Source organism: Momordica charantia, assembly GCF_013281855.1.
Source record: "Momordica charantia cultivar OHB3-1 chromosome 6 unlocalized genomic scaffold, Mcharantia_2.0 BLBB01000006.1, whole genome shotgun sequence".
NCBI lineage: Eukaryota > Viridiplantae > Streptophyta > Magnoliopsida > Cucurbitales > Cucurbitaceae > Momordica > Momordica charantia.
Genome location: NW_028275164.1, coordinates 1,408,962 through 1,421,894, shown reverse-complemented (window position 1 = coordinate 1,421,894; position 12,933 = coordinate 1,408,962). Strand labels below are relative to the sequence as shown.

General features: G+C 35.8%; 2 protein-coding genes across 3 annotated transcripts; one reads left to right on the top strand and one right to left on the bottom strand.

Annotated features, from left to right (window-relative positions):
• Positions 1 to 1,243: 1,243 nt before the first annotated feature.
• Positions 1,244 to 5,078, bottom strand: LOC111007113 (LRR receptor-like serine/threonine-protein kinase FEI 2). Of its 2 annotated transcripts, none has more exons than XM_088125753.1 (13): positions 4,792 to 5,078; positions 4,577 to 4,712; positions 4,395 to 4,466; positions 4,220 to 4,291; positions 4,047 to 4,118; positions 3,776 to 3,847; positions 3,612 to 3,683; positions 3,130 to 3,254; positions 2,812 to 2,985; positions 2,376 to 2,708; positions 2,034 to 2,285; positions 1,808 to 1,941; positions 1,244 to 1,715 (listed from the first exon to the last, which is right to left on the bottom strand). In XM_088125753.1, exons 1-13 carry the CDS (start codon positions 4,871 to 4,873, stop codon positions 1,491 to 1,493), a joined length of 1,821 nt encoding a protein of 606 aa, XP_087981879.1. In that variant the 5' UTR covers positions 4,874 to 5,078; the 3' UTR covers positions 1,244 to 1,490. The 2 variants fall into 2 exon arrangements, with proteins under 2 accessions (XP_087981879.1, XP_022135002.1); XM_022279310.2 differs by having other exon boundaries at positions 3,130 to 3,236; positions 4,792 to 5,077.
• A 2,665-nt stretch (positions 5,079 to 7,743) lies between these two features.
• LOC111006950 (protein NRT1/ PTR FAMILY 2.10-like) lies at positions 7,744 to 10,945 on the top strand. The gene is made up of 4 exons (XM_022279061.2): positions 7,744 to 7,882; positions 8,005 to 8,222; positions 8,773 to 9,332; positions 9,930 to 10,945. Exons 1-4 carry the CDS (start codon positions 7,801 to 7,803, stop codon positions 10,831 to 10,833), a joined length of 1,764 nt encoding a protein of 587 aa, XP_022134753.1. The 5' UTR covers positions 7,744 to 7,800; the 3' UTR covers positions 10,834 to 10,945.
• The last annotated feature ends 1,988 nt before the right edge of the window (positions 10,946 to 12,933 follow it).

Sequence of the window (12,933 nt, the reverse complement as noted above, 5' to 3'; positions counted from 1 at the left end):
AATGCAAGTATGCAACTTGGTAATGCTTTCTTAATTCATACGGGTCGTCTTATTTTTAAAAAGTGCAATTAAATATGACTGCTGACCATTCCAATTTTGATAGAAATGGGAGAGATATGCAGGGGAGAATTTTTTTTTCTTTTTTTTAAGGAATTTGTAGTAATAGTCAGCAGCAAGATAAGTAAGCATATTCATAGGCGGGGGCGGTGTTGGAAAAGACTTTTTCGTCCCCGTCCGAGTTCCCGCCTCCCATTTAATTATCCATCCTCATGAGATTTCTTGGGATCAAGATGGAGATTTACCGTAAGAATTTTTCTCCATTTTTTTTATTATATTTTAAATTATTTATCAGTTAAAAATTCCTTTAAAAAAATTTCTAGAGTCACACATGCAGACGTTCACACACTAAAAATATATATATATGTTCAATTCAATATTTAAATATTCGTCTATTGAATCATCATTAAATTTGTTACAAATAATAAAGAGAATTGCATTAAAAAAAATCTTTTATTTCAAATAAAGAATGGTCACATCCTAAGCAATTGTCAAGTAAGAAAACAGATGGCAAAAAAATAGATCATCAGAGCATGTTGCTCCAGATTATTAAGTCAATTAATTTCAACGAAAAGCTTGTGAATTCCAATCTCTATCATACTACAAAAATTATAAAAAAATAAAAATAAAAGTAAAAAAATGGATGATACATAATAATATCTGTTCAATCTTGTCCAAGCACTCCCAAGATCCCGATTCTTTGACTTGGATCTTCTAATCGTGGCTTTTATCCAATTCTTTGTTAATTTTGTCATGAGAAAATTTTGTTGGCAATGAGATGTCATGCAGTTTGCAAAAATATTATTTAGTCACTTTGGAAAAGCTAAACATGATACACGTGTTTAAATATATGATACATCAACTTTTTGTAAATAAATTGAGACAATTTTCTCAATAAATGACCAAAATTAAATTTTTTAATACATTAAGGATAAACACAAATTGAGAATCTAAATGATGAAGTATTATTGAGTATATTTAACCATTTGAAAAACATAAAGCAAAGTATTTAACCTAAACATGACTTATTTGGCTAAGGCGCATATATTCTCGACCGACACGTTGAAATTCGATTCTCCACTCCCACGTGTTGTTTAACTAAAAACTAATAATAAAAATATTATGGAGTTGTTGTGCATGGAGAGCTTTGTTTTGCCTAATTCTCAATTTTGGCTCTCCCAACTCATATAAGAATGCAACTTTTTGTGCCTTTTGCAGCCTATATAACAAATTTCTTTCAAGAATAAGATTTTAATGCTCAATTTCGGACAAGAAAATCCAAAATCACAGGGAAGTGTTCGAATTAGACTGAAACTTACATGTACTCAGCTCTCCCAACAAGAACGTGGGTTCAAAACTATCTGACTCAAACTTGTTATCCAGTTTTTCTTAACATGTTGCTTGGAGTGAACAAGACACCAAGTTACTTCCATTCACGAATGATCCGACTGAGACTCGGAGTAATCGCTCGGGTATGGCGACATTACCTCTTGCTCTAGCAGCTGCAGTACTTGGTTCATTGTAGGTCGTGTTGTAGGGTTGCCATCAGTGCACCTTGCTGCGATTTCAAGAATCGCTTCTACGGTTTCGGCATCTGCATTCTTGCACCTCTTATCCACTATATTCTCCATCTGGTTTTCTCCCCGGAGCGAGTTCAACTACAAGTCATGATCATACTCGATTAAGAGTGTCGTTATCGAGAAAACGAAAAAAAATGCAAGAACTTAGAATCGTGCAGAGGTTAGCTTACCCAACCAACAACACTTAATCCCCTCTTTGAGAAAAATGGATCACTAGGTCTCTTCCCTGTTACAAGCTCCAACAAGAGAACTCCAAAGCTATAAACATCTGACTTCTCAGTTCCTATCCCACTTTGCAAGTATTCTGCTCAAGAAAAGTAGAGCTTATAGTAATAATATTCTGAATTGAAGTTTGAACCATTGCAGCTAATACCAAAAAAGTAAAGAGAATTGCACCTGGAGCCAAATAACCAAATGTGCCAGCAACAACAGTTGTGACATGGGAATCCCCATCAACCGAAAGTTTTGCGAGACCAAAGTCGGATACGTGTGGCTCTAACTTCTCGTCGAGAAGAATGTTGCTGGATTTTATGTTACAGTGAACAATCTTTGGACAGCAATCATGGTGCAAGTACGCCAATCCTCGAGCGGAGCCAAGCGCTATGTTTAACCGAGCACTCCAATCCAAAGACTTTTCTTGTCCATGCTCTGCAAATAATGAAAACTCACGATTACAAAGAATAGAAAAGAAGAAGCTTTTAGCGATTTCGCCTACGAAAAGCAATAGAATGATGGTACCGTGCAAGAAATCATCCAAGCTACCCGCGGCCAGATAGTCATATATAAGAAGCTTTGAAGAAGGAAGCCTGCAATAACCACGCAATTTCACTAAATTAATGTGTTTAATGCTTCCCAATATCTCCAACTCTCTTTTGACTACTTGGTCTGAACCGTCTCGAGTCCTATCGATTTTCTTTACAGCGAATGTTCCACAATCATTCATGATCATCCGATACACGGTGCCAAAACCTCCAGAGCCAACAACATTTGTTTCGTTAAGGGCCTCCAGCTTTTCTATGATCTCACATGTTGGGTACGGTAGATCCCCATGGAATGTAATAAGCTTTGCACCTACATTCGGATGTGCTGTGCAGGTTAGTGGAGACATTATTCTGAGAGAAAATTCACAACCTAAAGGAAAATAAAAGAACCAGAAACCAATGGAATAGCTCACTTTGTTCGCGATCTTTTTGCTTTTTAACTTCCATGTAACTCTTGGCAGCTCTTTCTTTCTTCGATAGCAAACGAGCCCACATGAAAGCAAGAAGTACGACCAACACTAGCCCCGTTGTCGACATTGCTCCAATTAATATTCCTTTGATGTAATGAGAGGATCGTTTCACAGGAACTGTAATATAAAAGCAGTGTTAGCATTTAAAGTTCACTTGTGAATTTAGTCATTCTGTTGAAGAAAACAAGGTTACTGATTCATCTATTTGCAATATGACTATAAGTGGTACAAAAAACTTCATTAAAATGTATAGAAAAATGCCTGTGGCTTCATCGCTTTCAGCGTGTGGTAAAACGGCAGGAAACCCCAGTGAGGTCCGACATGGCTTGTTCACTTGCCGCCCACAAAGATCTTGATTACCACGGAACCTGGCACACCAAGGGATACTACATCTCATGATACATAAAAGGTTGAGGAACAAAGTCAAATGAATAGGATAAATTGGGAGAGGAAAAGACAATAAGAACTTTGAAGACAAGGCAAACAAAGAAATGGCATGTTTTCTCTTGATTTGGCATTATCATGAAACTGAGTAGGGACAACAAGTTTAATATATTCTTTCATCCCAACTCCCAAGTTCTCTTTGGTACACGATCCATTAGCCAATATGGCTGCTTCATAGATCCAATTGCATGCTGCTAAACCATACTTTAGTCGTATTATACTACTAACACCAAGCTAATTATTCAGGGTATTTGGCATGGATAGAAGGACTGAGAATTTGACAGTGTAAAGGTACTTACGAGTCGTTCCCAAAGGTGCTCAGAACTCCAATATCTGGGATTTCTCCAAAGAAAAAGTTGGTAGACAAGTTCCTAAAACGAGTACTAATGTTGTAAGAAACACAACAAGAATATAATATTTTCAGTAAAATGAACCAAATGTAGCTATAATGACCACAACTTACAGACTGCGCAAGCGTGTGAGTCGACCAATTGATGATGGTATGCTGCCCTTAAGGGAATTGCTTGATAAATCACTACATCAAAATACCAATGGTAAACCTAAAAACTGAGTGGCAGAGATAAACTACAAAACAACTACAGATACAAAAACCTAAAACACAATTAGAGTATTTCAATTGCAAGTTTCTCATATAAGCTCCTGTTTAAATTGAGACTCATAGAAAGATATTAACTAAGACATCACGAAGAAGGGGAAAAGGTCAAGTTTCTCACAGTATGGTAAGGTAAGAAAGATTCCCAATATTTGATGGTATGCCACCTTGAAGATAATTAGCCCTCAGGTACCTGAACCAGGATGATGTATCATCTCATGGATATAAAACAATATTTACAAACATAAACAAATGATCAGAGGGAGGGCCGAAGAAATGACAGTGGTTACTTACACGGCTCTAAGTTCAGAACAATTGGCAATTTCATTGGGAATATATCCATGTAAGCCGTTCTGATGGAAAGCCCTGGTTTCATACAAAGAAGAACAGAGTTCAAAACAAGTGAAATTCATTTCTCGATAATTAATTTATCAGGGTAAAGAAGTAAGGTGCTTATAGAGATGCTTACAGCCTCTGCAATCTACTAAGTTTCCCAATGCTGGGAGATATTATCCCTCCAAGCTGCATGAATGGAAGATTACTGGAAAACCCACAAAAGAACATGACCAAAGATTCTAATATGAAATGTGCCTAGATGGGTTACAAACTGAGAAGAAAAATGAAGTTAAATGGGTGTGAAAGAAGATATACATTGAGCTGACACGAGAGTCCTGGGGATGACAAGCGATACCGGTCCATTGGCAGGGAGATTCATCCGAAGGGCTCCAATTACTGAGGAAGTTCTTACTGTCATTCAAAGTACTTCTGATTTCCAACAATGTCAAACCTGGGAAATCAAACGCCTAAGAGAAAAATATAAACCAAAAAGAAAACATCGGCGGAAGGGCCATAAGGCAAAGGTTTACCATCTTCAGTGAGAGAAAAGGAGCAGTGGCTCAAAAGGGTTGCGGCTGAAATCAAGGAGAAGACCCAAAGAAAAAGACCCATTTCAAAAATCACTTTCCCACACCTTTCAAAAATCGAATCCACGGATTAGAAATCTCTCGCCGCAACCACTCACTGGAGCTCGTTCATCTATGGCGGAGAAGATTAAGGGTGGAATTAAGAACTATTTAGAAGCGGAGAGGGAGAGGGGATTTATGTTCTGACATCTGCAGCTGAGGCAGCAAGGACAGGTTTTTGAATGGGCATGGGAAATCGTGCAGAAATGCAATAGCCGTTTGTCCGAAGGCGGAAATTCAAAAAGTCCTTGAGATTCAAAATTCATATTTTTAATGATGATATTCATATCATATATGCTAACTGCTCCATAATCTTTAGTCATTTTCTTAAGATCATAATTTTCTTAGCAATTACAAACAACATTAGCTAATTGGGCTGTTCGCTTTTGGAGTGGGATTACTTTGGGAAGTCATAATTATGTAGAAATGGACAGAAAATTTAAGAAAAACTGAGAAATTGAACTCACTGATTTCAACTTTTTGTCATTCAGCTCGATTTTTATTTTTATTTTAATCTTAAAATTAAAATTATTTTTTCGGTTCAGCGGTTTAAAGACCCGATTTGGACTAAACCGATCCACCAGATAGTCCAGCCCAACTCTTCCCCCGAAGCCCATGGTCTAGGTCCTGCAGCCCAATTTTCCATAAAATAAATAAATTTTAAAGAAAGTACACGAGTCTAAAATCATGATATTTTACATCCAATTTAAACAAAAATTAATATATTTTTAAAAATATTTTACAAACTATTCTAAATTTCTCTTTTCCCCGTAGAACAAATGTAAACTCAAATTTTAAAAAATTAAATAAAAAAACCCCTCATGTAGAGTGAATGTGTTTTATTTTAGACATAACTAAACTAACTACCCCAACTAGTGGTTGGATTTTAAGCATGATATCTATTTAGTCCATAAATTTTAAATATTATATTTACTTGATTTTTAAATTAAAAAAAGTAATTAATTCTTGAACTTTGAATTATGGTTGTCTCTATTCTCATCATTAACACCAACCGAATATGACAGTTATATTAATTAAATTTTAGTTGAATTGCGTGAGACAAATTGACAAGTATGCACATCAAACTTTATTATAGATATAAAATTTGAAGATTTTCAAAGATTAAGATTCAACATTTAAAAGTCGGAAGAGTTAAATTTGACCAAAAATGAATTGAGAGAACATGATCTCATGAATTTAATAAATTTGGATGTGTTAGGCTAAGATTGAAAAAAACTAGAATTTTGGAAATAAATCCATTTGGATGAAATGGTTTGCTTAATTTTGTTCAAACCCAAATGCTTAAATTTTGTCCACACTGCACAAACACAAAGGCTGTTGTCTTCCACCATTTGGTAATCTCTGAGACACTGATGTGTTAACTATTTGAGATTGTTTCGAAAATGTGATGATATACCTCAAAGGCTGTGGATTTTTCAACATTTTGACTGCTCAGAGTTCAAATTTTCAACCACTTGTGTAAAACTGAAGGCTTTATTTTGAGCCAATCAGTGAACTTGAAGCCTAAGACACGATTTTTTCCTATGACCTTCTCCTATAACAACAAAATTAATCTTTGAATTTAGCATTCATAATTAATATATTTTAGACTACTAGTTTACTCCAGTTCAAATGATATAAGCCTAAATATTTAGTTGGATTGACATATGCTCTACTTTTTGCATTTGAAAACGATGTTTAATTTTGTCACTTTCAAGTTGGAAGTTACTTCCCCTTCAAAACGAAATAATAATGTCACACATCATGCTATCACTTTCATAGAATCCACTCTGACTTTAACCTACTAGATTTCAATCTTGGACCAACTTCAAGAGCGACGGGTGGAAATTAATCTTAAATCTTTTTTTAGTATAATGTGTGCAAGTGGAGATTCGAACTCGCGATATTTTAATAAAAAATAGATGTCTTAACCAATTGAACTATACTCACATTATTGAAGTGTGAGACTTTTTTTTTTTTTATTTCAAGACTCAGGCAGGGCATTTATGAAGTGAAGTCCCTATTAATCTTTGAGCAGTTTAATAGAGATTGGGAAATGGTACATATATGCAACTGTTGTACTAACTGAAAGCTGTTTAATTAATTCAGCACTTTTGAAACTTGAAAGGCTACAAATTGCTGCTTTTCTGGCCGGGAACAGCAATTTCACAGCCTGTGCCTTCCCCACACTGTGAAGAGTTTTGGCATTAACTGGGGTTTTCAAAGCATCAACATGCTTTGTCTCATCGGTTGGTACGATTACATCACAATTGGAAAAGTCTGTAAATGGAAATATTTCATACTGTAAACTGGAAGTAACATAGCTGAGAATGAGGATGCTTCTATGTTTAATAACACTTTGGAGTTACCAAAAATGAGTTTCAAATACACAAAAATACCAAATATAACGGTTAGTATAAGAAAAAATGGGTGAATTCTGCACTCAAATGGAAAGTTGAAGAATTAAAAGCTTCAAAGTCACTGAAAATGAGAATGCTATTGTGGGATTATAAAGAAATAAGATTAATACAACAATATTAGCCAAACGAGGACTTTGATAATCTGCAAGGCATGCCTATATTTCTTGATTTCAATAGGACTCTTTGCGAGCGTTGTTTCTATCTACTAATTTCGCTTTCTCATTACATCTTCGTCCTTATTACTATTGAGGGAAAGACACATCACAGTCCTTGAAAGCTAACAACAAGTAGTTATGTTGACCAAAACACTTCATATGCTGATACAGCACATTCAAAGTTGACAACTTTTCCAACGAATAGAAAGAAACAAATGGAATATTGAAGCATATAATTAAGTAGTAACTAACAAATTCAGTATATCAGTATAAAAGGACTACTTGTATAGATAGAGGTGGCAATTTAAGAAGCTAGAGAGCGGTTCTGAGGGAGAGCCATGGAAAGAAGTGAAGATGGCCACAGTCTTGATGAGCCTAAGGTCAACTATAGAGGAGTGAAGGCCATGCCCTTTGTTGTAGGTATGATGACAAGCCAATGCAAAACAGATTAAGCTTCCATTTTTTTTTTCTTTTGGTACTTATTTTAGAGGGTTTTGTCTAATTGGGTATGTGGGTTTTGGATTTTGTGTTGCTTTTTTTAGGGAATGAGACTTTTGAGAAGCTGGGGACAACCGGCACTTCTTCCAACCTTTTGGTGTATTTGACAGATATATTTCATATGAAAAGCATCACTGCTACAACTCTTATGAACATATTCCATGGCAGCACCAACTTTTCCACCTTATTTGGAGCATTTCTTTGTGACACTTACTTAGGGCGTTACAAGACCTTAGGATATGCCTCTGTTGCTTCATTTATGGTACTAACTCCATCTCCTATATATAAACCAACAATGCAGCTTATTCAGAAACACATGCACACACATTGCAAACAAAACAGTTTAACTTATATATATATACATAATTACAAGCATGCACAAGCATAAATTTCACATTTCACAAATGATACTATAGATGTATGATATTCTACTTTTGAATTAAATCAAAAAACACTCGTACTAATGAAGATCTTATCTTTATATTATAACGGATCTTTCCCTCTATCAACCAATGTTATACATGTTCTGCCTTCCTAATACTAAAAGTGTTTAATAGGTTATTGAAATTTCAATTTTGTTGTGTCGGGGGTACTTTACTTATTTTCTACCTTTCAATTTTGAGTCAAATAAATTTGTGAGTTTTTAAAACAATGACCTATTAGATATAGAATTTAAAAAGTTAAGAACTTAATTAAACACTTTATTTAAAGGACTCGAGCGGAGAGTGACAATGAACTAAACTTGTAACTTAACGTTGTATATATGGATCAAAGTTTAAAATGCTAACTTGGTTGGTTTTGTTGTGCCCTAGGGAATGGTTGTAGTAACACTGACAGCAACATTTGAAAATTTTCACCCGCCATATTGTGGGAAGGACAGTCCAGACCCTTGCCTGGAGGCAACGCCATGGCAGATGGCATTTCTAATATTTGGATTAGGGTTGCTAGTCATCGGAGCCGGCGGCATCAGACCGTGCAACTTGGCATTCGGAGCCGACCAATTCAATCCCAACACAGCCTCCGGGAAGCTGGGAATAAACAGCTTCTTCAACTGGTATTACTTCACCTTCACATTCGCCATGATGATATCTCTAACCGTCATCGTTTACGTCCAAACGGAACTCAGCTGGGCTTGGGGCTTGGCCATTCCTGCGTTTCTCATGTTCCTCTCCTGTGCACTCTTCTTCATGGGCTCCTGGATTTACGTCAAATTGGAACCCGATGGGAGTCCTTTCACCAGCGTCATGCGTGTGCTGATGGCTGCTCTCAAGAAGAGACGCCTGGCCTTGCCCGACCAGAAATGGCCCTCTCTTTTTAACCACATTCCCTCCAATTCCATCAACTCCAGCCTTCCTCACACTGATCAATTCAGGTAAATTATTTGCAAACCACTTGAAATGCATATGATTGGCAATCAAAAACAAGGATCGGATGAAACCAGAGTTATATTCTAATAATATATTTGTAAAGTTATCTAGTTTAATCTAAAGCTATATTAATTAATTTATTAACATTTTTTATGAATTTTGTATAATTATTATTTTACAACGTTATATAATTTAGAATACATTTTATATGTTTGAATTTTAACAAGTTTATAACATGAAGTAATATATTTATCAAAATTTTTATCATTTTTAATGTAATTCTGCGCTTTAAAAATTTTAAACTCTAAATTTGAAAACATTGAAAATATAAAAAATTAGTTTTCAAAATTTCATTATGCCAAAGGTATATTCATTGAATCTCTGATTACGTCAATCTAGAAGCAGAAAACAAGTTTACAACAGGAGACCCTTACTTTTCCTCCGGCTTGAAAAATATCAATATGTATGGGGATACTTACTAATTTGTTGGACTCTTATACCATATTAATATATATTGAGTACTCCCTTCGTATCAATTATGGATGAGATGAGTCATGTGTATCTAAAATTTCCTTTCAACTCTTTTGATCTTTTGGATGCAGGTTTCTAGACAAGGCAGCAATGATAACACCAGAGGACAAACTGAAGTCAGACGGATCAGCAGCAGACCCATGGACACTGTGCAGCATACAGCAAGTGGAAGAAGTGAAATGCTTGGTTCGAGTGATCCCAATATGGGCATCCGCAATAATCTACCACGTCGCCACCACCCAACAACAGACCTACGTGGTGTTCCAAGCCCTTCAATCCGACCGCCGCCTCGGCGCCACCCACTTCAAAATCCCCGCCGCCTCCTACACCATCTTCACCATGATCGGCCTCACCATCTGGATCCCATTCTACGACCGGATCCTGGTCCCCTCCCTCCGCCGGATCACCGGCAAAGAAGCCGGCATCACGCTGCTCCAGAAGATGGGTTTCGGTATCCTGATCGCCATTCTCACCATGTTCGTGTCCGCCATGGTGGAACAAAAAAGAAGAAACTTGGCTCTCGCTGCACCCCTGTGCGAGCAAGCTGGGAGGAGGGGCGCCATTTCGTCCATGTCGGCGCTGTGGCTGCTCCCTCAGCTGACGCTGATTGGGCTGTCGGAGGCGTTCACGGTCATTGCCCAAGTGGAGTTTTACTACAAAGAGTTCCCGGAGAGCATGAGGAGCGTTGGGGGCTCGTTCTCGTTTGTGGGTCTGGCGCTGTCCAATTATTTGAGTGGTTTCATGGTGACGGTGGTGCACCACCTGAGCACCGGCAACTGGCTGCCGGAAGATCTCAACCAGGGTCGCCTGGATTACTTCTATTTCTTGGTTTCCGCGTTGGAAGTTTTGAACTTGGGGTATTTCATCTTGTGTTCCAAGTGGTACAAGTACAAAGGGAGTGGGAATAATACTACTTCTCTTGTTGAGATTATTCACTTTGGGAAAACTGAGTTTGAGAAAACTGTGGTTTATTGATCCATCCAGGCGGTAGATCTCATAGATATATGTGGTGTAACTAAAGGGGATTCGGATTATTGTGCTACTTTTAACTTTAATTTCTCTCATCTTATGTTTATGTTTATGTTTATGAATGTGTAATTGTTTGTATGTAATGTCCCCAATGGATTTAATTGACCCCTAACATCTCTTGCTTAGGGCCGTTGTGGGGGATCGAACCTGGGAAGTGGAAGGTGAAATAAAATGCAAGACTAAACATACACCAGACCAAAGGTCTTTCAGGATGGATTACCAAATCCGTCTATGTCTAAAAAAAAATGAGAAACGAGGCGACTAAACGTTTCAAATTGTCCCTTCAAAGCCACTTACAAAATTTTATTTTTAATATAACAAATACGCAAAGTGTGATCATCCTCTATTTTTGCTGACCATTAAGATTTTTTTTAAAGTTGAAATTAGATGTGCTCTTTAATAAGTTTTCTAACCAAACAATGCTTCTCTGCCCTACCGCTATACGCAAGTGAGAAACAAAGCTATTTTCAGAGGTGTACACCCAGATAGAACTTCCGTTGCAGACTACAATAGAAAAAAAAAATGTTCCATCAAATATAGAGAATGTAACTAAGAAATTCAGATGCGTCGGATTCAAACCTGCCGCTGGTGCGATGGAAATCTCCTCCCGTTGGTTGCTGGAAACTGAACGACGATGCGGCTTCGATAGATTCTACGAAATGATAAGGGTGAAATTTATTAGCGCTGGCTGCCGTTTTACGACATTAAACGGGGATGTATACAAAATACCTAGAGATGTTGGCGATTTGTGAAGGTCTGAATGGCATTAATCGAATCTTCCTCCAGTCCCATTCAATTGAAGCGATCCGTTTCCGACCGAAATCAAATGATTATTATTGCCAAAAACGACCCCAGCAAACTAGTAATTGGTACGTATTTCTAATTAATAGATCACAAGTTCGGTCAACCTCTCATATATCACTAGATCATAATTATGAAATAATTTTTAGTATTTATAAGTATAACCTTATTATAGTTATGCTAAGATAATAATATTTACAAGCCACTATATCGTAATTATCAAATAGTTTTCTAATAAAAATGAAATATTATTTTCTGAGAAACTCTTAGATTTTTAGTTCTTATAACCCTAGTGTCAATTTTATATCTATACCTTTATAAAAAGTTGGATTAAAAGCTAATTTAATTCATGTTTTTCAACCTATATCTAACTTGAATCCCACGTTGTTTTTCTAAAAAAAAATAATAATAATAAAAAATAAATAAATATCACGTTATTATTGAATTAAAATATTACATTATTGAACTCATCTTCAATATAATTCATAAATAACATATCATGTTAAAACTTTTGTTAGTTTAATTCATTGATGGCAAAGACATCGATAATAAAATTAAAAAAATATTAACCAAATCTTAAAACTTTCAAGATGTTATTATAAAAATTTAAAAGTAATTAGTCATTATCTTTTTCTTTCTTTTTCTCTTTTTTTTTCCTTAAGAAATACAAGTTAATTACCCTTCAAAATTAAGGAGGTGAATTTGATGTTACTTAATATCGTGATCAGTACAACAAGAATTGAGTCCACCTCTAAAAAAGTTACAATTAGCTTGAATTTTTTTGTTAATTCAATAATTATAAAGATGAGGATGAAACTATCGATCTTAAGAATATAATAACTATTTTATTCAAATAGTTGGATCGACTGAGTTATTATATGTTGTCATATGTCTGCAATTGATACTTTTGTTTTGAATAAATTTTTATAATGTGAATGAAAGAATTTCGAAAAAGGGAGTAGCAGCATTTATAGCAAATGATGATGGATTGAAAGTGTGAGAAATTTGGATAAAGTGAATGAGATGAGGCAAAACTAAAGAAAATATGCCAAATCTTAAAACTTGGACATTTACACTATTCTACTTAGACAGATAAAATCAGATCAAACCCACACCTCTCTCTAGCTTTCAAGTTAAGTAATTTAATTAACACCAATAATATTCGGGTATCGATGAGTCTTACCTATCTTATGTTAGCACTTATTTAGAAAAAAATGGTACTAAAAATGTTTTGGATCCCGTCAT